A 22,644-nucleotide genomic window follows, 5' to 3' on the forward strand; every position below is an offset into this window, starting at 1 on the left:
TTAAAAGGCATCGAAATTCTTTAACCTGCTGCGGGGTCACAGGGATGTAACAGAGAACTCACCTAAGATTTCAGCACTGCCAGTGCAGCGGCGCGAGCCTGTAATCCCACCTACAAGGAAGGCTGAGGCGGGAGGATAGCAAGTTTGAGCCCAGCTTGAGCGATTTAGTGAGATCCTGTCTCAAAATAAAAAAATAAGTACTACAAGCAAAAAGAAGACAAAAGTCTTCAAGACTACTGTTGGCCAAGGTTAAGTGTTTTCGTTCCCTTTAGTTAAGCAATTCAGAAAGTGAAAGAGTTTTGGGTTGTGAATTTTGCTTCCTCTGCAGACCTTTCAGGTCATTAGCTTTTAAACTGATGTTGCTTTAATTTGTGTTAGTTTCACCTGGCTTTACATCCACATTCTTTTTATTTAAAGGGATGTGGCAAATGTGCAATCAGTAAAACAGAGAAATTAAAACAGAAACACTAAACTTGATGGAAGATAAGTTAGGAAGAACTCTTTTTTTCTTTTGGTACTGGGGATCGAACTCGGGTCCTTGCACTTGCGCAGAAGGTGGCGAAACCACTGAGCTAAATCCCTGGCCCAAGTTAGGTGGAACTCTTGAACACATTGGCATAGGAAAGGACTTTATGAACAAAACCTCAGTAGCATGGGAACTAGCACAAAGAATCAACAACTGGGATCTCATCTTATTAAAAAGCTTCTGCACTGCAAGAGAAACCACCACCAGAGCTAAGAGACAACCTACAATATGGGAAAAAAATTTTTACCAGCTGTTCCTCAGACAAAGGTCTACTATCTAGAATATATAAAGAACTCAAAAATTATCAGACCCCCCCAAATATAAAGACCCAATTTAAAAATGGGCATCTGAAATGAACACACATTTCTCAGACAAAGAAGTAAAAGCAGCAAATGAACAGATGGAAAAATGTTCAACATCACTGATCATTCAAGAGATGCAGATGAAAACAATGCTGAGCTTCCACCTCACCCCAGAAAGAATGGCTGCTATCAAGAAATCAGCTGGGGCCGGGGATTTAGCTCAGTGGTTCTGGCGCCTCGAAAGCGCAAGGTCCTGAGTTCGATCCCTGGTACAAAAAAAAAATTCAACCAATAACAAATGCTGGTGGGGTTGTGGGGAGAAAAGAACCCTTTTTCATTGTTGGTGGGAGTGCAGGCTGGTACAACCACTGTGGAAATCAGTATGGAGATACCTCAGACAACTAGGATTAGACATCCCATTTGAGCCAGCTATTCCTCTGCTGGGTATCTTTCCAAAAGAATTAAAAGCATCATACCACAGCGATATATGTGCACCCATGTTTACAGCGGCACAGTTTGTAATAGCTAACACTTGGAAACAGCCCAGTTGCCCACCAACTGGAGACTGGATAAAGAAGATGTGGTTTTTTAACAATAAAATGGGGTACTACTCAGCCATAAAGAATTAGAAACTAGAGACATGTATAGCTAAGTGGATGCACATTGAGGCTATATATATATATATATATATATATATATATTTTTTTTTTTTTTTGTACCAGGGATGGAACTCGGGTTGAGGCCATATTCTTAAGTGAAATAAATGGGACACACGTGTAAATACTGAATAGTTTATCTGGTGTGAAAAACTAGAAGTGTAAATAAGGATCAAAATTTATAATTGATAATGTGAAATAGGAAGAAAAGGTCTAAAGGAGCAGGGGAAGTGGGAGGGGTATGGGAAAGGAAAGAAGGGAAAAGAAAATACGAGAAAAGGAAAAAAACGGAAGCAAAGTCTTTGTAAATAGGGAAGGGTTGGAGGGGGTGAAGGGAGGGCAGGGGAATGGGGAAAAAGTAAGAACCAAGATACATCATGTAAAGGTACAAGATCCCATGATGAATGTAACTGTATTGTATACCCAAAATGTAGCAATAAACTTAATGGCAAAAAAGAAAAAGGGTTAAGATAGTGAGTCAGTAAAACGTAGGTGTTCACGGAATGAACTCAGCTACATGCCATTCCTCACAGAAAGAGCTATTTCCCTTGGGGGAAAAATGTTATATACAGATAGCACTATGAGAATGTCCTTGGTCTGAGCCTGACCCACGACGCTTTGAGACTCTGCTCCAACTTGGAACCAAGCCACCTTTAGGCGAGCTCGATATCTGACTAAGAAACTCAGTGTGGTGTCGTGATGCTCACCATTGCCAGCTGAAGGCCCTGAGACGACGAAGGGGATTCTCCCCTTCCTTTCCCTGGGTACTTTCTTTGATCATCAATGTGGTAATGTGCTCTTCTCTTTCTAATAAATAAATATAGGTCATTGTGTGGCTCTTCTCTGTTGGTGTGGATTCAAACCTCAGACTTCTGCGGCCATATATACGTGGCCCCTTGGCGCCACAGGTGGTGGAATCCACACAGTGCTGAAATCAGGACTAGTCAGGTGTTCTGTATCAGTGGCATCATCCCACTTTTAGTATTGTTTTGAAATTATCCCGGATGTAACTGTTGCGGGAAACTAGGTGAAAATTCCTAGGGACCTCTCAGTACTATCTTGATAACTTCCTGTGAATCCACAGTTACTTCTAAATAAAAAGTTAAAAGTTGGAAAGAAGACCCCTGACAATGATAAGAGTGAACATTAAAGTCTCATTATGATTTTCTGGCCTAATTTAGAAGAGAAAAAGTTTTCTTTAAATTTTTATTGTGGAAGAAAAATACATGATGAAATAAGGTTAGATGAAAAAGAAATGACAGGTTGGTTTGGAAGAGTCAGGATGTTAACTCTACCCAGAAATTCAAGATGAGCCTCTGTCTTGGTCAGATCTGACCCAGCAATATTAATAATAAGCAATATTAATTTTAATAATATGTATATATCATCTTAAAACCAAAATATATCCTAGGGATAAAAACAAATTAAGCTTTGCTAGTTTGTCATATTTTTAGAGATAAACTGAACTAGTTATTTTCTTCTGTAAGTTTAACTAGTATTCTCAGTAATATTGAAAACGGATGAGAAAGATGAAAAAAGGTAAAATTTTTTATATGGAATTTGATGGAATTTGCATGCCAGGACACTGGCAGATAGCAAATAAAGCTTTCAGGATCTTAATAGTTTCACAGTCATCAATTTGCCATTAAAACAAATATAAGCATGTCTCAAATGCCGATAGAGTAAAATCATGGTGCTACTCATTTTTCTCAGCTCTGTTTTCATCAAGGATGCCTGGAACAATAAAGGTTTGCCTTGAGAGCATGACAGAAAGTCAAAGCAGGAGAAACAGGCAGAAATACAAAACCTTGGGTCCAGTGTGGTGGTGCACACCTGTAATCCCAGCACTTGGGAGGCTGAGGCAGGAGGATTGCTGCAGATTCGAGACCAGCCTGGGCTACACTGTGAGTTCAAGGTCAGCCTGCACTACACAGTGAGGCCCTGTCTGAAAAAAACCCCCAGAAATACAAAACCTCAGGACTTTTAACTGCAGCTGGAGATAAGTAATGTTGCCCCCAAAGTGGCTCAAAGGGTTGTCCACCCACCAGCACAAACAACATGTGTGGTTTCCAATTGCAATTGCTTTGCTGTTTGTTCAAGCTCAGTATGAATTGGACCAGACAGTTCTGGACTGAGAGGTCTTTAAAAAGTGGCAGTTTCTTCCATTAGAAAACAATGTCCATGTAGGCATCAGAAAAGTAGAAAATTAAAACTGTACGCCCTGTGCTTTTGTGTCATTGTTTCTGAGAAATTTGCCATATAATAATAGTCACTTCTAAGGAGCCTGATTTTCTGATTGCATTTTCAGATTGACCTTTCTAACCAGGTCATTCATATCTTTGCTTTATAGCTCAATAAAGAGACCTGTCAAGGCAGGATTAAATTATTGCGGGATATATTTTTTAAATGTAACTCAAGGGCAGAGACTGTGGGCCATTTCGTCGGCCACAAAATAGAATTTGCCACCTGCTTAGTTTACACATGAGTTGGCAAAAACTCTTTTCCACTCAGTGCTGTTTGACAATAGCACGGCTAGATCAAGGGACTGGCGATTTGATCTTTTAAATCCATCATAATGTCAAAATGACAAAGTGTGATATGAAATTTTAAACTCATGGAGTATTTTCATTTTGTAGATTTTTTTCTTTCTTTTATAGTCTCTTGTTTTCTTTTATTCTCCTGCCTCAACCTTCTGAGTGCTGAGATTACAGGAGTGTACCACCATGCCCTGCCCTAGACTTTTTTTCTTTATTTAAATTTCTACAATTTATACCTTTTATTTGGTTTTAAGTTGATATTTCACAGATAAAACAGCCTAAGAGACCATGCCAATAATACACAACCAAAATATTTTCTTTATAAAAGTGGGGCTTTTGGGAATTATTAAGGAAAACATAGAAATGAAACACAGCAGGAGCTAAATGAACTATTGAGAGAAGAAAGAATAAAAAACAAAAACAAAAACAGCCTCCAGCCTCTCATTCCAGAAACACAATTGTAGTAAATAATTTCAGAGTGTGCCATACTTTGTAGGACATTTATCAATAGTTATGGAAATAACATAAGACCCTTCCTGTCGCTTAGTAGCTGCGGGACCTGGTGAAGTTGTGTGAAGTCTTTGAAGAACCAGCAGGTTCTTTTTCCCATCTGAGGAAGGTAATGACACACGTGTCCCCGAGGAGCATTCACTAGGATGGCCTGAGCTAATCTAGGAAGCTGGCTTTTCAGCTAGTGAGTGCTCCCAGGCTGACCGTTACAGTCATTAGTAAACTAAGCCACAGAGATTTCAAATCAAGGCGAAGGCAGAGGCATTCTAATTTGCAGCCTACATACTGCTTCCTTATCAATTATCTCATGGGAATGTCCCAACAACTCTAAAGCTATGGTGGCAGAAGTCTCCGGACTCCTTTGTCCTTCACTTACAACCCTTGCTGTGCAGAGGTGGCCTGGGGGTTTCATGACTTCCTCGTCACTGAGTGCCCCAGAGAAGCAAGAAGTCATCAGCAAACATCTTCCAACTCTATCACTGTCACTTTCCTCTGATATAAAAACAGGCAAGGACAAATGGCCTCACCTGGGGAGAAGGGTGTGCTCTTTGGGGTTTTTTTTTTTTTGGTCTGAGCTCCCCAGGGTTGGGGAAGTGGATGTCTCCAGTGCTCCTTGGGGTGATTCAAAGAAAAACTTCATTAGCAGAGAGACAGGCACCAGGCCAGGTGACATCCAAACATCCTTCACTGGATTTTATCTTGAATAGAAAACAAAGGTGCTTTGTTCACAAGGCTTCTGATTGATATCTGTCCCCGTACTTCTGAACCTTCCCCTCCTTGCTTTATAGAAAGGACCTGTTCATGAACTCAGTGCCCAGCAGAATGAAGGGAGCTTCCTCTGAACGCTATGAATTTTCCAAAAATGGTCAGTGGGGCTGAGAAGAGAAGCAGCACTAGAATCTCATTTTATATATGAAGAAATGAAGGTTCAGATTAAAGTTATAATCATAGAATAAGTAACTTGTGGAACAAGGACCCAAAAGGAGCACAGGGCTGTTTGCTGGGGACTCAGCTTTTTGTTCTGACTTTGCCTCCAAAAGGAGGTGCAGTTCTCCTCCTCCCACCTGCTCTTCCTCCTCCTCCTCCTCCTTCTGTGGACTGAATCCAGGACCTCACACAGATTTAGTTTCCTAGTTACTGTACAGTGGGTCCAATGGACCAGACAGGTGCAGCACACTTTCTATAAAGGGCCAGATAACAAATGCTTTCCCCTTTGTGAGACATATTTTCTCCGGCAATTATTCCAAGGCAGTGAGAGCAGCCACAATGTATAAACAAATGGGCCTGAATGTGCGCCAATAAAACTTTATTGACAAGAAAGATGCTCTTGTATAGTTTACTGACCCCTGGACTAGATGCTGGAAATTTTCTTCTACTACTAATATTTTACGATTTGACTTGTTTTTTATTGTCATTATTTTATTCTTTTTTCTAATTTTAATTTTATCAGTCCATGTTTGCAGTATGTAATGATTACATCCATCATGGGAAACTGGTACATGCCACAACATGTCCCTCCCTCCTCCCTCTACCTCTTGATCCTCTTCCCTTTTGCAAAAGATCTACCTCCCTACTTCCTATTGTCTAGCTTTTATTTTTCTCTTTAATTTATTTATACTCCAGGCTTTGCATATAAGAGAAGCCGTGGATATTTAAGCTTGTGTGTCTGATTTATGTCAGTTAACATTGTGGTGCATCCCTTTTCTTACAGATGACTCATTCATCCTTCTCCTGTTGTTTTTCACAGCAATTCTATATCCCTGGGAAAACACCTTGATTATTCAATCATCTGTTGATTGTGCAGTTTGTTGAGTATTTGATGATTTTCCTGCTTGCTTCTCTTTCCTTCCTTCCTTTATTACTGAACACCTATGATGTGTATTACAGATATCAATTACTGTCTTAACCTTATTCTGCTCGAAGTCTTCAGTGCTGGGTTCGCATGTGGTGGTATGGTCAGGGGCCAGGCCTATGTCAGTGGGGCACAGGGGATGCAGGTAGGGTAGTGTGAGCTCCTGGATGGGATGATGTTGGCCTGTGAAGACCCACGCCTGCGGGAGAACCTCTGACCTCAAATGAGCAAAGGACAGGCTGCTTTGGTGTATGAGCGAGACCTGAGCATCCATGCCAGAGAGGCCAGGGAGGGGAGGAAATGTGGGGTCGGGATGCAGAAGACTGCATCTCTGTTTAGAAGAAAATCGCTCTTCCTGCTAAAAAACTCAGAGCGCATGTGCTGCTGTGGCTGTGGTCCCAAGCCACACCACGAGGGCAGACTGTGGACAGCTTGGCTGCTCTCTCCAGGTGGCGCTGTTTCCTGGGTCCTTCCTTATTCCCTTTCCTTAGGGGCTACGTGCAGGGGACCAGTTCCACTCCACTGTCTTTAAGGGATTCCCTAGCTGGTAAATAATAGAGCACATGGTCCAAACTCCAAGAGAACAGTGTGGCAAATGAACCTGTTTGGTTTTTGGTGGTCCAGGGCCTTCACAGTGAGCTACATCACCAGCCTTTTTATGATTTTTAAATTTTGAGACAAGGTCTCACTAAGTTGCTAAATCGCCCAAGCTAGGGCTCAACTTTTGATCCTTCTGCCTCAGCCTCCCAGAGTGCTGGAATCATAGATGTGCACCACTACACCAGGCTGAGCCTAGTCACTCTTTATAGGATTTATTATTACTACATAAAGCTTCTTTGAAAACCCTGTAATTTCAAAGTGAAGGAATTTTTATAAAAGACGAGAGAATCATGTATCATGATGGGTTGCCTGTGTCTGTGAAAGAGTATTCTTTTTATTTAAACATATTGGCTGTAAAATCCTAAAAGACAATATATACTTATTTTTTTAAAAAAACCTTCCTCTTTCCATACTACCAGACCCTCCCCATGTATTAGGGCTAAGAAATCACTGCCAGTGATTTATTTTGTGTCCTTTCTGATGTTTATTTCTCTGTACACTCATAAGTGTGTGCCTGTATCTTTCTGGGGTTTGCATTCACTTAGGATATATCGTCTCTGCTTACTAAGGCTCCTGGGATTAGATGGCCACCAGTCTTGCTTTGGTGTGACACTGCTTTTTTGTTGATGCTGCTTTTGCTAAGCCTGGAATGTGTCCACCAGAGGAAGTACAGAGAGCTCACCCTCAAAAGCTCCTCACTGCCTTGGCACATTTCCCAAGGGCAGACAGAACCCAGTGCTCTAGATTGGGGGCGGCTTTATCCCGGACACCTAGTTCCAGGACTGAGGGTGCTTGTTTCTGGTGGCCGGGAAGCTGGCTGTCCCACTTTCTCATTCTGCTTTTCTGCAGCAGCTCTAATCTTTTTTTTTTTTTTGGTACTGGGGATTGAACTTGGGTCCTTGTGCTTGTGCAGCAGATGGCGAAACCCCTGAGGTAAATCCACCCGGCCTAATCTTTTTTTTTTCATTAAGTTTATTGGTACATTTTAGGTATCTGATCACATTCATCATTGGGAATTTGTACGTTTATATGATGATTGATTCTTATTTTTTCCCTCATTTTAATCCCTCCCTCCTCCCTATGTACAAAGACTTTATTTCCATTTTTTCGTTTTCTCATATTTTTCCTTTCCCTTCTTTCCCTTCCCCTACCCCTCTCACTTACTCTTCCCCTTTGCCCCTTTTCTTCCTATTTCACATTACCTATTATACCTTTTAGTCCTTATTTACACTTTCAATTTCTCACACTAGAGAAACTATTGGGTATTTACACGTGTGTCCTATTTATTTCATTTAAGAGTATGGCCTCAATGTGCATCCATTTAGCTACAAATGACTCTAGTTTCTCATTCTTTATGGCTGAGTAGTACTCCATTTTTATAAAAATCTCACATCTTCTTTATCCAGTCTCCAGTTGACGGACAATTGGGCTGTTTCCAAGTTTTAGCTATTACAAACTGTGCTGCTATGAACATGGGTGCACAAATATCGCTGTGGTATGATTCTTTTAATTCTTTGGGGAAGATCCCCAGCAGGGGAATAGCTGGGTCAAATGGGACTTCCACTCCTAGTTCTTTGAGGTGTCTCCACACTGATTTCCACAGTGGTTGCACCAGTCTGCACTCCCACCAGCAGTGGAGCAGGGTTCCTCTTTCCCCACAGCCCTGCCAGCATTTGTTATTGGTTGATTTCATAGCAGCCATTCTTTCTAGGGTGAGGCGGAATCTCAGCGTTGTTTTCATAGCAGCTCTAATCTTGACCAACAGTGCTTTGCATAAAACCCATTAATACTCGGTACCTGTCGATGGCCTTTCCCTTCCCCCAGCTCCCAGCCTCTGGTAACTACTGGCGGGGTCTCCACTTCTGAGGTCAGGCGCTGGTAGGTTAAGGGCAATGTGTGAGAGATTTCAAAATAGCTAGGAGAGGTGATTTTGAATCTTCTCATCATGAAGAAATGATAATTGTTGGAGATGAAGGATTTGAGGTAGGAGATTAGGGTGGGGTAAAACTAGTTAAGCAAGTGGGCGTCACCCGTCAGTTTTGGAGACCCCGACACATGCGCAGAACACAGAATCCAAGATGACTATGCGATTGCCCAAACCATGCACGCGGGACTGGCCGGACCAATCAGGAAGTGCTATCTTTGGCCCTGCATTTACATCCGGTGCTAAAACCACGGGACCTTTGATAGGACAGTTTAGATCTGACGTCAGGCCAAGTGAGTTTCTGATAGGACAACCATCCCCAATGCCTAGCTGCGTGAGAGAGAAGCAATCTAGGAACAGACAACACAAAAGAGCCATGTCATTTTCTGGTGGCTGCTGTGAGCCTTTCACCACACCGCTCACCCTGCAGAGCGAATTTTTTTTCCTCCTTCAATACATGTAAGTCCTTGCTACTTTTTCCGGGTGTCTTGTCCAAGTCTTTGTTGAGGACTCTAAACAATAGAAAGAGTCGCTTTGGGATCCAGAAGCGATCACTGTACAGAATATTCACATAGCCCGTCAACACGTATACTTATTATGCACCTATAAAACTGAAGCTTATTTTAAAACGCACTAAATTTGTTAGACGGAGGGAGAGCTGAGTGATTGAAACAGTTACAGACCGAGAGATCGTAAGATTCTCTCACGGAGAAGCCACCAGGTCAACAAGCGAAGGCAGCGTGACAGTGGGTCACCTGCTTGCTGTGCTCCTTGCGTGCCCTGACGTGAAGATGTCTGACTGCCAGATCTCTGCTGAGCAATGTAGATATCCGAGCTGGGCTCACAGCTGTCTCTGTGGCCTCAGACTCTTTTGAGGACTTTTATCTGTGATCGCATGTTGCTAATATGAATAAAGGACAAGGATAGGATAGAAAAGAAAAGCCTAAGAGTATATTTTGTCAAAAATTCAAACAATTAAAGAGGGCTGACAGGGCAATTAGCCTTAGAATGTGGATAGTTGGAGGGAGGAGTTATATCTACCAATAACACCTGACAAGAAGGAAGAGCTTTTTTCAGGACAGGGGAGGTTTAGGAAAAGAGAATCTGCTGTGAGCATCTGCGAGAATAAGCAAAGGGAGAGAAATCTCCATCGAGTCCTCTGAAGCCCAATGCACATCTGACCTGCTCCATAGGGAAAATCTTTACAATTAAAGTTGTTTCCTGATGAGTGGATTCTTTCAAAATTGAGTTAAGTCCTGTGAGAAGATAGGTTTTCTGTATTTCTTATAGGGTAGTGTATTTGGCTCAGGACTCTAATAGAAGAAGAAAATTATAGTACTGAGAACATGTGGAGGGAAAAAGCAAAGACCGAGAGAGACAGAGAGAAGAGGTGAGGAGGGACAGAATGACCGGGAGAACCTAACTATGTGCTTAAATCATTGCCTTTTTTTAAAAAAGGGAAAATCTACTGTATAGAGTGATAGAGGTGCTACCGACAGGCCCGATAGCTGCAGGCCTAGGCACCTGATCGTTCACCCAGACTCCACTGTTGTGATTCAGTACGAAGCTGTTTCCGTTCCATGGCAGTGAAGCTCACATAGCCAAAGGTTTAGGAAGCCAGCAGCCCCTGTGCCAAGGCCTCCCCCCAAGTGCCAAGTCCCTGTGGGGCAGCGGAGCCCGGACCTTCCCACCCAGGAGCCCTGGGTGTGGCGCCCAAGGAGGATGGGAGCAAGCTCCTCGGCATGGCTTCACCCTTCTTCTGGTTTGGCTGGTCTCCAGCTAGCTCCACTCCGATCCGAAATGGAGCTGACACAGGTCCCTCCCGCTCAGCCCCCTCTGCAGCGGCGGTTGGGTTTTGGCAAAGACCCCAGGCACTCCAGCACCGCGCAGGCTAAGTAGCTCCCACCCAACATCCGGGACACAGGTTTATTAAAAAATGATTCGCCTGAAATCCAGTGATTCCTGGATGGCCCCGATTTTTTTGTGGCAATTCTATTGTCAGAACTCTGGGCGTCCCCAGGGCACCTGGGGAGGATCTTGGGAAGGTCAGGCCTGAGTCTTTGAAGAACCAGACAGGGAGTACCAGTAAGTTATCCTTTTCTGTTTTGTTTTGTTTTCTGAGACAAGATCTCACTCTGTAGTTCAGGCTGGCCTTGAACTCACTACACAGCCCAGGCTGGCCTCAAACTCATGGCGATCCTCCTGCCTCAGGCTCCCAAGTGCTGGGATTATAGGCATGTATCGCTACACCGGGCAGTAAATTGTCTCTTAATGACAAAGGGGAGTAGGGCACCTGGTGTCTCTTCAACCCCAGAAAAGCTTCATCCCCACTGTCCCCATCCCAGTTCCCCAGGGGAGAAGGGGACAGTGATTTCAGCTGGCGGCGCAAGATCACTACAGAGAGGAGGGAGCGAACACTGGGCGGGCAGCGGGGGACAGGAACCACACACGGACACGCATAAGCTCACAGCAGACCTTCAAAGCTACAGTCGCGGGTGGAGGCAGACATACACACGTGCCCACGGCTGACTGAAAACGCACTTTTCCTCCCTGTGGGCCTGTCTCGTTGAGCTCGGCACTCGGTCGCTGCGTGTCCCAGCAGGGAGCGCGGACCCCGCTGTCCGGGCTGCAGTGACCAGCTGGGGCACAGTCACAGTCGGTGCGCAGTGCGGCTGGGCTGCCTGGAGCCTCGCTCTCCGCTCTCCTTTATCCCGAGGACCAGGGCCCAGTTCGCAACCCTTTTGTTTAACCTTAACCTCGAGTGCTTTTCAAATCCCTCCATCAACTCCAGGTCTCTAGGGAGTGGGATTTTAAGCTCCAGTTTGCGGATTTAGCCCTCCAGCCTGCCAAAGTTCCAGGCTGCATAATTACCGACGTTTGCTGTACCTAGAACGAAAGGATCCTGGCCAGGACTTTCTTTCTATTGATGCATCATTACTTGTCCTGCTCTAGGTTTGGTGATCTTCCAGTAGAATCTCTCTGTGGGAGCTATGCTGAATTCACCCGTCAGTTTAAGCTCCATTCAGATGAAGGGGTTTTGTCCTTGGAGCTCTGTTGTAGTTCCATAGTCATACGCAGCTCGAGGCTTTGTTACTATGTAGCTCCCAGAGGCATGCAAACGACTCTTACCTTTCTGTGCCTTTGCACCTAAAAAATCTACTGATAAAAATACAGTTGAGCTGCAGAAACCTAAATATGGTTTAGCGGGAGAAGGCGGTGCTATTTATTATGCCAGGAGGTATTAAACGAGTGAAATAAATCTGGTTCCCGCTGTAATAAAAGGGAACCGGCAGGATGTCCAGTGGAGCTGGCTGGGGGTGCGCTCCCGGTTCCCACGGGTGTTTCAGACCTCGGGACTCACGCGGGTTGTATTGGAGTGAGAACAGCGCGTCCAGCTCTGGGGCGCCCAGGCCGCAGCCCGACAGCCAGCCCTGCCCGGGAGCCCAGAGGGCCCAGGCCTGGGCGCGCACTTACCCGTGCTGCTCTGGATGGTGCGCACCGTGGTGGCCGTGCGCGGCGGCGAGACCGAGCGCAGCGACACGCACTCGTCGTCCTGCGAGCAGCCCTTCTCGATGGCGCGCACGTAGCTGTGGCTCCGCATGCGGAAGCAACCAGGCACGGGCAGGTCCAGAGCCTCCACCGCCTGCGACTCCAGCTCGCTGAACACCGACTCACACACGGACTCGAACTGCCCGTTCACCTCCATCTCGCTCACCTGCGGGACAGCACGGGGTCAGTGCCCTGCGGACCACCCCGCCCTCCTTCCAGGGGCACCGATTTCAAGAGGGAGCTTGGTTTATTCCCATGCCTCCTCCCTATTTCCTTTTTTTTTACCCCCGAGAGGCTTGGTTTCCAACCCAAGGCCTCCCGCATGCTGGGCAAGCGCTGACCACTGAGCCCCAGCCCCAGCTCCTCCTGGGGTGCAGACGGGAATTTGGAGTTTTACGGGCCCTGTGCAGAGCTCACGTGTCCAGGGCAACTGTTCGGCGCAAACACTTTGGCAACAAGTGTTTTTACTCCGCCTTTTCAGATGACCAGATTGTTTCCATTTTGGCTAATGCTTCATGAAGCGCAATGTATGGAAACATGCTTCAAATTCTCGTGCAGAAATAGACTAAATCCAGATTGTCATACCGTGGAAAGCACTGTCAAGATTCTCACATTATGTACAGGTTTCACTCTTCCTTATAAACAGCTGATATGGTACACAAATTGTTTAAAAGTACATTTAAAAAGATCTTTGAAGTGGGCCTCTCTTTTTTTTAATAAATGGTTTTAGCCCTCCTGTTTTTTTGATTTTGTTTTTGTTTTTTTTGGTACGGAGGATCAAACTCGGGACTTTGAGCTTTCAAGGCAGGTGCCAGAACCACTGAGCTAAATCCCCGGCCCAGCCCTCCTGTTTTTTTGAGGAATCAGTTTTTATTGATTTATGTTCCTCTGTGTATAACTCTCATTGAGCTCAAGAACTGTTTATAAAAAATTATGATTAACTAGATGTTCCAGTCAGTGTCTCACTTTGTAGATGACTGCATGAAGATTTGGGAGCAGTTTTCTGTTACATTCCAGGACTTCTTGTCTGTTTTTCCTAATATCGAATTCATGAGTAATTAGGAATTTAATTAAGCTTAGAACACATATCAAATACTGTTAAAAATCTTTGTTGTGCTACACAGAGATGTGCTCTAGAATGGCTAATTTCTTAAAGCCTCAGCTAAGAATGGCTAATTAAGATATTTTACTAGAAAGAGATATGCATTTCTTAATAAGAAATCTTTATCACATAAAAATAGTATTTTCACATATTTTATCTAATTTGACAAAAAATCTTTGTATATTTTCAAGGCAAATAACTACATACATCCATATTAAAATTACATCTATGTCATTACCGATAAGACATTTAGAGGTAAAGGGATGGGGTACCTGAGACTATTAAATGGAGTGAAGGAAGGAAAGAGTGGGTGAGTGTGATTTGCTTGTAGTTAATGAATCCGAATCTGGGTCAAGGGTGGACAGAAGACTGCAGGATATTGTGACTCATGTAAGTTTGAAATGACTTTCAGTAAACAGTAAAGCCAACTATATTATACATGTGTCTACATCTATATCTCTTCTTATATAAATACTTTTCTTGGTATTTCTCTTTTGAATGGCATACTAAGCATCAGAAAGAAATAGTAAATATTTATCCCTGTCAAGGTAATAGCCATTAAACTGTCTTAGCAGAGAGTTGATATGCTTGCTCCCCATCTATTTTTTTTTTAATACAACTTGAATCAAGTAAATACAATTCTACAGCTTGTTTGGTTTTTTACTTAGTTGCCTAGGTTAAGCATATCTATCTACCTGACTTATCTAATGGTCACAGTGATGGAAAGCTAACACAATAACTTTAAATGTACTTTGTTATTCTTAGTACAATCAGTATGTATTTTTTTTATTACAATTTTTCTATTGGAGAATGTGTGTGTGTCATTTGACAGACTGACAGAGCTTCCCACATTTTAGGTTTTGCTGATTTCATGCTCATGATGCTTTGGGCATGTGCTCCTGTTTTTTGTGTCTCTTGAAAATTGTAAACTGTCCCCTGAGGCTTGGTCTGGCTCTGGACCAGACCTTTTAGCATGACTAGCGGCCACATGCTTTTTCATCAAAGTGCACATTGGGTCTGGGCTGTCTTTTTATGTTGTTGAGAATCATTTTATGCTCAATGCCTAGATCCAGTACTCCATCAGAGTTGTGAAGTGGCAATATTCTATTTCTATCATTAAATTTACAACTACTAGTTGGAGAATTTTAATAAAGAAATGCATCCTGCCTTAAATTTCTGGTTACTCAGTGGTTTAGATCATATGGAGGTGGAAAGATAGATGCCTGATTTCTCCCTCTTCCTTTGAGATAATCATTTGTTCCCTCTTGTCTCCTGGAGGTGATGAGTTGATTTTTAAAAAGATCAAAATTCCAGGCAGGGTGGTGAATGCCTGGAATCCTAGCACTGTTGAGTTTGAGCCCACCTGGGCAATTTAGCAACTTACAGAACATAAAAAATAAAATAAAAAACAAAAATGGGGTTGAGGTGTAGCTCAGTGTGAAAGGGCTGAGTTAAATTCCCAGTACTGCCAACAACAGCAACACAACAACGAAAACTATAACAAACCAAATCAAAACAACAAAAAATTCAAAAAAAGGATCAAAATAGATGATAGATTAAAAAATGTTTGCTAGTTGCTGTAGTTTGGTAAGTGTCTTCCAAAGGCATCCTTCTGCTATATAGTGAGGCCGTAGAATCATTAGAAGGCGGGGCCTAGTGGGCGGAAGTGAGGTCATTTGGGGCGTGGCCTCGAAGGCGCTCGTGGGACTCCAATCCCTTGCCCTTGCTCTCCAGTCCTGGTCACCAGCAGTGAGCAGCTTCGTGACCCACGCTCCCCGCCATGATATTTTGCCTCCCCCAAGGCCCTAGAGCCACACGTCTGTGACCATGGAAGGCAGCTTCGCAGACTGAGCTGAAATAAGCCTGTGCTCCTTTAAGGTGACTTATCCCAGAAAGCTGTCACGGCGATGGAAACGTGACTAATGCAATAACTTTAAATGTACTCTGTTATTCTTATTTGCTCCATTTTTGGCCAGGGAGAGCCTCTTGTGATTGCTCTGAGTCTTTCTTTGACATGAATTTCATAGTCTTTAATGGCTTCTTCGATAGCACCACTATTGGCGCCAATACCAGGGGGTGTTGAGTAATTAACTAGTTAGGAAATACCGGGGTCTTTTGGTTCTGTCACCGGCTAGCTGTGTATACACAGACACTTAATCCATCTGGGTCTCATTTCTACACACACTCATGCACACACACACACACACACCTCACAGTGAAAGGATGTACTAAGTCAAAAGTCACAGCTAAGCTATTGTTTTCACTGCTAAGCACAAAAACTGCCTACTTATATTACTTTTTAAAAACTGCCAGGCATGGTGGTGGATGCCTGAAATCCCAGCATTCTGGTAGGCTGAGGCAGGGGCATCCTAAATTCAAGATCATCCTGGGCAGGACCGGGGATTTAGCCCCGTGATGCTGCCGCCTGCCTTGTAAGTGCAAGGTCCTGAGTTTGATTCCCGGTACCAAAAAAAAAAAAAAAAAAGACTGGGGATGTAGCTCAGTGTGAAGGCCCTGGGCTCAATTCCAAGTGTCAAGAACAAAAAGAAGATGTAATCTAATATGTCACCGGATAAAATACATCTGTAGACTTTTGTTTGGTTGTTTTTTCTGGTACTGGGCATCAAACTCGGGACCTTGCGCTTGCCAGACAGGAGCAGTGCCACTGAGCTCCACCCCAAATCCTTATCTGTAGACTTTCAGTTTGCTCTTCCAGATTAAGATGCTTAGGATTTGTACTTGAAATAAATTAAGAAATAAAGTAATTTGAAATGGTAGTTATTACATGAGATAGTTAAAAAAAATCTGACGTTCTATAATTCTTTTCAAGACCTACTCTATAAAATCACCCATTTTTAGATATAAATAGTACAATATAGAAAAATGACTAAACCTATGAAAAGATTCTCAATTTTTCTGGATCATACAAGGACAATTTGTTTTGCCTCTATGAGTCAAGGGTGGAAACAAAAAATTTAGTTGTTCTAGACTAATTCTTTGGGTTACAAAATTTTATTTTCATCTTTCTAGGCATCTTTGATGAATAGGTCAGGTTCTAAACTGAATAGGCTATAGTGCACTTGAATTCAATATTTCAATATGACTCTAGTTTTTACAAGTGGTTTATCAAAGAAAATATCTCTGACATAGCACAAGCCAACTCCTTTCTGAACAGTCTAGAGTGTATACAATTGTACTGCTTTGAGGAGGAAATTCCCCTCCTCTGAATGATGACAAAGTAGCAACTGTAATTGGAAGTTTGAAATTATCCTGAGACTGTCTTCCATGGAAGTTGAATGTGGTGTTAGAAAGATGATGCATCGGGCCGGAGATTTAGCTCAGTGGTTTTGCCACCTGCTGCACAAGTGCAAGGATCCAAGTTTGATCCCTGGTACCAAAAAAAAAAAAAAAAAAAGAAAGATGATGCATCATTCAGAATGCATTCAGGACATTGATGCTTTCTGTGCTTAAGTAGAGTCCAATGACCACACTGTGGGATCTCAGCATCAATCTGAAGAAGCTTAGTGCTCTTTGTCCCATGCCACAGGGACTTGGTGACATTTCACTAAGCACCCCCAGGAAGGATGCTGTCCCAAGGCAGGTCAGCACCATGGGACAGGGACTAACTGCAGCCAGCTGCACGGCACCTTGATTCCCCATGATTCCCTTGTTTTAAACATGTTAAAAGTCATACGTGGGTATGAGTACCCCCCATTTTAACCCCACTCTTGTATTCTGCACACATGAAAGCTGAATATAAACTGCACAATAGTTTTGAAAGAGGACTGTGCAGAATAAAGGTATGCTTCAACAAGTTTTAATATTTATTGTAAAAAGATTAGGATGAAACAAGTCTGAATTGCACCAAAATGAGCTTCTAACTATTTTCCTGAGATGAGGCTGGTGGGCACCACTGACCATTAATCACACGGATGGGTCTGCACACACAGCTAGAGATTTCCTTTCCAGTGGGGGAGCAGAGGGCTCACTGCTGGGGTCCCCCGGGCCGGCCTTCCCGGGGGTTTTCCTGGACCTGGTGCAGGTGTGGCCTTTGCTGTGGAGGACTCCACAGGGAGCTCTGTTTGGATGGCAGTGAGAAAATGGAGCAGTGGCCCTACTTCAAGGCCACTCTGACAGCCGTGTGCCCAGTGATCCTGTCACCCTCATCTCACCCATACAAATGCCTCACTGTGTCCCCACGCCCACCACCATCAAACCGCAGTCACCCCCCTCACCAGGCGCATCCGTTTTCATCTCCACGATCATCTTCCAGACCAGTCCCTGCCGCTAGCTCGTCATCCTTTCCAATCTTCCCTACATGTTGTTACCAGATTAATTATCCTCCATCAGTTCTGCTTATCTCTGTTGTGGTTTAGATCTAAAATGTCCCCCAAAATCTCATGGGCTTCTGGAGGGTGAGTGGATCATGGGGGGTGTGCTCTTCAGTGGATCACTGATGAGGTCGGGGTGGGTCCCTTGAGGCATGACCCGGAAGGGTGCATTCTCCTCCCTGCCCCGCCCCCCCCCTTCTCTCTGCTTCCTGGCTGCTATGAGGTAAGCAGCTTTCCTCCACCAGGCCCTTCCACCATGATGGTTCTGCCTTGGAGCTGGCCAACCATGGACCGAAACTGTGAGCCACAATAAACTTCTCCTTTAAGTTGCAGGTATAGTAGGTATTTTAGCCATGTGATGGGAAAGTGACTTATACAATACCTATTACTTGCTTCAACACTGGTGTTTTATTCCTGTTTACTTAATGTCATTCTTATTGACCAAAGTCCAGTTCCCTTGGGCTGGCATGCAAAGACATTTATTAAGAAGGCTCCAGGACAGACTTCAGAATGGCTCTCCCATGGCTGCCCCCTAAGTTTTCTGAGCTCCAGCCAAGCCAGAACACTCATTATTCCTTGAATATACCTTCAGCTGGCATTTTCCAAAGTTCAGGTTAAATGCTACTTTATCAGAATTTGTTAAAATGTGTATTTTTAGATCTGATTCCTAGAAGCCTTCTCTTTAAAGTCTTGGGTATTTTTTTTTTCTTTTTTTGTCCTTTACTCTGGGATCTTATTTACAATAGTGTGGCTACAGGGAAAGTCCCATTTAATATCTGGTTACTTACATATTGTACAGGTATGTATGGAACTAATATGAAGATATAAAGGAACTGGCAGAGTGACCAATGAAGTTCCTAAGCCAAGGTGGATCTGATGGTTAATTCCAAGAGTTTTTGTGTTGGCCAAGTACATAATGTCTGTGACAGAATTTTTATGTTTCTCATAAGCCCTCCATGAGACCGTAAACCTTTAGGGGACACGTATTATGTATACTCATAAAGGCATTACTTGAAAAGTCTGGTCCAGTGTTTTGCTTAATAAATATTAACTGAATTAATGGTATGGTACTTATTTTTTAAGCTTGTGATATAAATTTAAGTTCAGAGCCTCCAATGTAATTTATTTTATTTTTTTCCAATGTGATTTAAAAAATAACCTTTTCCCACGTGATACTGGAGATTTTGGTACTTCACACTGAGATACATCCTCAGCCCTATTTTTATTTTTTATTTTGAGGCAGGGTCTCAGTAAGTTGCTAATTTTCCCAGGCTGGGCTTGAATTTGTGATCCTCCTGTCTCAGCTTCCAGAACACTAGGTTTATAGGTGTGTGCCACCATGCCTGGCATAAATACCCTTCCTTATGTCGGCTCTGAAGAAGTCCTTTCTGTCTTCTGGTGGCCCCTAAATCTACAGGATGAGTTCCTCCAGGCGCCCTAAGGTCACTATCCCTGGCCCAGGATGCCCTGCCCTGGCCATTTTTGTTTCTGTGCTGCTGGGGGGAGCCCAGGGCCCAACACACAGTAAGCATGGCTCTACCGCCCTGTCGCACCTCAGGCCTCTGGGTGGCTGGTCTGCTCCGAGCTCTAGTGCCTCTGTGATGAGACTTTCCTTTGGTTGGTGGCTCCGGGCTGTGTGTGTCCTTCTGGACAGCCCTGCAAGGCCCTGCCTGGGTTCCCAAGGCCCCTCCATGCCCGGTGCCCTGCAGAGGGCCCTCCTTCCCTCCCGGACACCGGGAGCCCGCTGTGGGCGGCGGGTGCCCGGCCTCTGCCTGGGCCCACAGTGCCCCTTCCTGCCCCCTCTGTCCCAGCCCCGCGCGGCCCGCGCCCACCTGGCTGATGGTGCTCATGGCGCGCATGTAGCTCTCGTTCCTGGAGCGGAACTTGGGCGACGTGAGCAGGCCCGCGGGGTCCAGGCTGTCCAAGCTCCTGTTGATGGAGACTTCGCTCACCGCCCTCAGGTAGCTGTGACTTCGGATCTGGAGCTTGGGCGAGTGTTCATTGGAGATCCTGGGGGGACAGCGGGAGGGTGCGTTAGCCACAGGACAAGTGTGCGCAGCAGCGAGACCGCGGTCATCTGGGGAGCAGCGACGCCCACGACAGGACAGCCGATCGTCCGGAGCAGAAACCCCATGGTGTCTCCCCGGGAGGACTTCTTTTGAGTCTACATGTTTGCTTTCTTCTTAAAATTTTATTATACTTTAAATATCTTGTTATTTATTTGTATTAGCACACATAATGATGACATTTACTGTGGGGAGTTGGTCCATGTGCAAACAAGTCTTCATTCTTTTTATTCCCCCATGTCTTAGTCCCCTTCCCATTTGCAAAAGATCTGTCTCTAGTTTCCTATTATCTTTGTTGTTGTTTTTTTGTTTTTTGTTTTGGTGGTACTGGGGATTGAACTCAGGACCTTGTGCTTTCAAGGCAGGCACGGTGCCACTGAGCTAAATCCCCAGCCCCTTCCTATTATTTTTTATATTTATACTTGGGGTTCTTTAAAAAAAGTTTTAATTTAAAAATTTTAACTGCTGCATAATAACTGCATATTTATGGGGGACAGTGGGAGATTTCACCACCTGTGCACAGTGCCTAATGATCGGATGGGGATAGCTGGTATACCCGTCACTCAGCCATTCATCATTGCTTTGCGCTGGGAACACTCTAACTCCTCTCTGTTAGCTATTGTGAAACAGAATTGTTTTCAACCATGGTCCCCCTACTGCCCTACAGAACATTATAAATTATCCTAGTGCACCCCGTACCTGTTAACCACCTGCTACCCATCCCTGTCTGCCTCAACCTTCCCAGACTCTGCTAACCCCTGTTCTGTTCTCCACTTCTATGACATTAACTACTTAAAGCTTCAACATTTAGGTGAGAACATTCAGTACTCATCTTTTTTGCCTTGCTCACTTCGCCTAACATAATGTCCTTCAGTTCTATCCATGTTGTCACACATGACAGGATTTTTCTTTTTATGGCCGAGTAATATTCCATTGTATACAACTGTGTTTTCTTTGTCCATCCATCCACTGCTGGGCATCTAGCTTGATTCCATGTTTTTGCTACTGGGAATAGTGCCACAATAAACATGGGGACACTGATGTCTCTTCAACATTCCAATTTCATTTTCTTTGCATAGATACCTTATGGAGGGATGGCTGGATCCTAAGGACCTCCATACTGTTTTCCATAGTGGCTCTACTAATTTGTATTCCCATCAACAGTGTATACAAGTTCCTTTTTCTTCACAGGAGGAAATGTTTTGACAAGAAACCATCAAGATCTGATGACATTAGAGAGCAATTAAAATTCTCTTCAACCCTAAAATAATTTTCCTATACATCTTAGGGAGGGAGATAATAGCAGTGGTTGTCCTGCCCCAGAATTCTGTATTGTATGAACTTTCCCTTGGTATCTGTTTTTTTCCTGGGGCCATATTTTTAGTTTTGGATTCTCTAGTAGCAACAAATAGCTCTGTATCTATATCTGCCCATCCATGTACTGCTCTCATCTATGTCTCCTCTCTCTTCTATCAATCATCTGTATCTATCTATATCATCTGTCAATATCTATCATCTATTTCCGGGACCTGCCTTGCAAGTGCAAGGTCCCAAGTTTGATCCTTGGTACCAAGAAAATAAAAATAAAAAATAAAAAGGATATTAAAAAATATTTATGGTCTATCAATATCTACCATCTTTTAATATCTATTATATATCAATCACCCACCAATCATCTATATCATTTATCTTGAATAGAAATTTTAATTTAAAAATTCTATTCAATTTGGCAAAATGTAAACTCAACAGAGATAAAAAAGAGAAGCTCCAGGATTTTATGAAGAAACTGGTAAAACTTCATGGAAGGCAATAAACAAGGTCTGAATAAATGCAAAACAAATTTAACAGTTTTTCTCGTAGAAATACTCAATTTTGTAAAAAAATTTAATTTTCCAAGTTAATCTATAATGTTAATCGAGTTATAACAAAAATTCCTGTAGAATTTACTGCAATGTATTAAATTCATTTTAAAGTTTCTGTGAGACTCTCAGCAGCGTTATTCTAAGACGCAAAGAGAGAACCACCCAAATATCCATGAGGTGGTAAACAGAGAAAATGTGTTATATCCTTGGAGTGGCATTTAATTCAGCCACAGAAAGGGATGCAGTGTTGGTACAGGCTACACATGAGTAAACTTAGGAGCCACTGTGCTAAGTGAAAGATGAGGGTCACTAAAGACCACATATTCCAGTTCTCCCATGCGCGGTGCGGTGTCCCAAACAGGTGAGTCTGGAGAGACAGAGTGCATCAGTGGGTGGACAAGAGACAGGGAAGACAGTAGTGTTGGAGGTGCTATCTAGAGGGTAGGGGATTTCTTTTTAGGTTGATAAAAATGTTTTAAAATCGATGCTGGTGATGATTGTACAACTCCATGAATACAGTAAAATATTGACTTGTATGTTTGAAATGTTCAGCATGCATGTCATAACTCAATAAAGCCATATAAAATTATATGAGGCCTCAGTATCATCAGATTTCCTCACAAGATGAGTGGGAAAATGAAATACAGACAGAAAAAAGTGAAAAAAAGTTATTGTAATCCAGCAAGGCCAACGTTTCTAAAAGTGTGCCTTGATTTAGCATAATTGTCCTGTTTGTTTTATATGTTTTTTGGCCTGTTAGTCTGGTTGTCAATCTACATTTATGAAAATTAACTCAATAAGAATGTATAAAATAAATGAATCTGATG

General features: G+C 43.4%; 1 protein-coding gene across 24 annotated transcripts in view; it reads right to left on the reverse strand.

Moving 5' to 3' along the window:
- Positions 1 to 22,644, reverse strand: part of Dlgap1 (DLG associated protein 1) — a 779,881-nt gene that overhangs the window by 120,710 nt on the left and 636,527 nt on the right. For all 24 annotated transcript variants that reach the window (XM_004853200.3, XM_087194445.1, XM_004853199.3 and 21 more), the window contains 2 exons: positions 19,722 to 19,899; positions 12,382 to 12,622 (listed from right to left, as the gene is read on the reverse strand). In XM_004853200.3, the coding sequence (XP_004853257.1) occupies positions 12,382 to 12,622; positions 19,722 to 19,899 (419 nt within the window). The remainder of the gene's footprint in view (positions 1 to 12,381; positions 12,623 to 19,721; positions 19,900 to 22,644) is intronic.

Source organism: Heterocephalus glaber, unplaced genomic scaffold (genome assembly GCF_053883595.1).
Source record: "Heterocephalus glaber isolate CG9 unplaced genomic scaffold, H.glaber_assembly_v1.0 deba00000331, whole genome shotgun sequence".
Lineage (NCBI taxonomy): Eukaryota > Metazoa > Chordata > Mammalia > Rodentia > Bathyergidae > Heterocephalus > Heterocephalus glaber.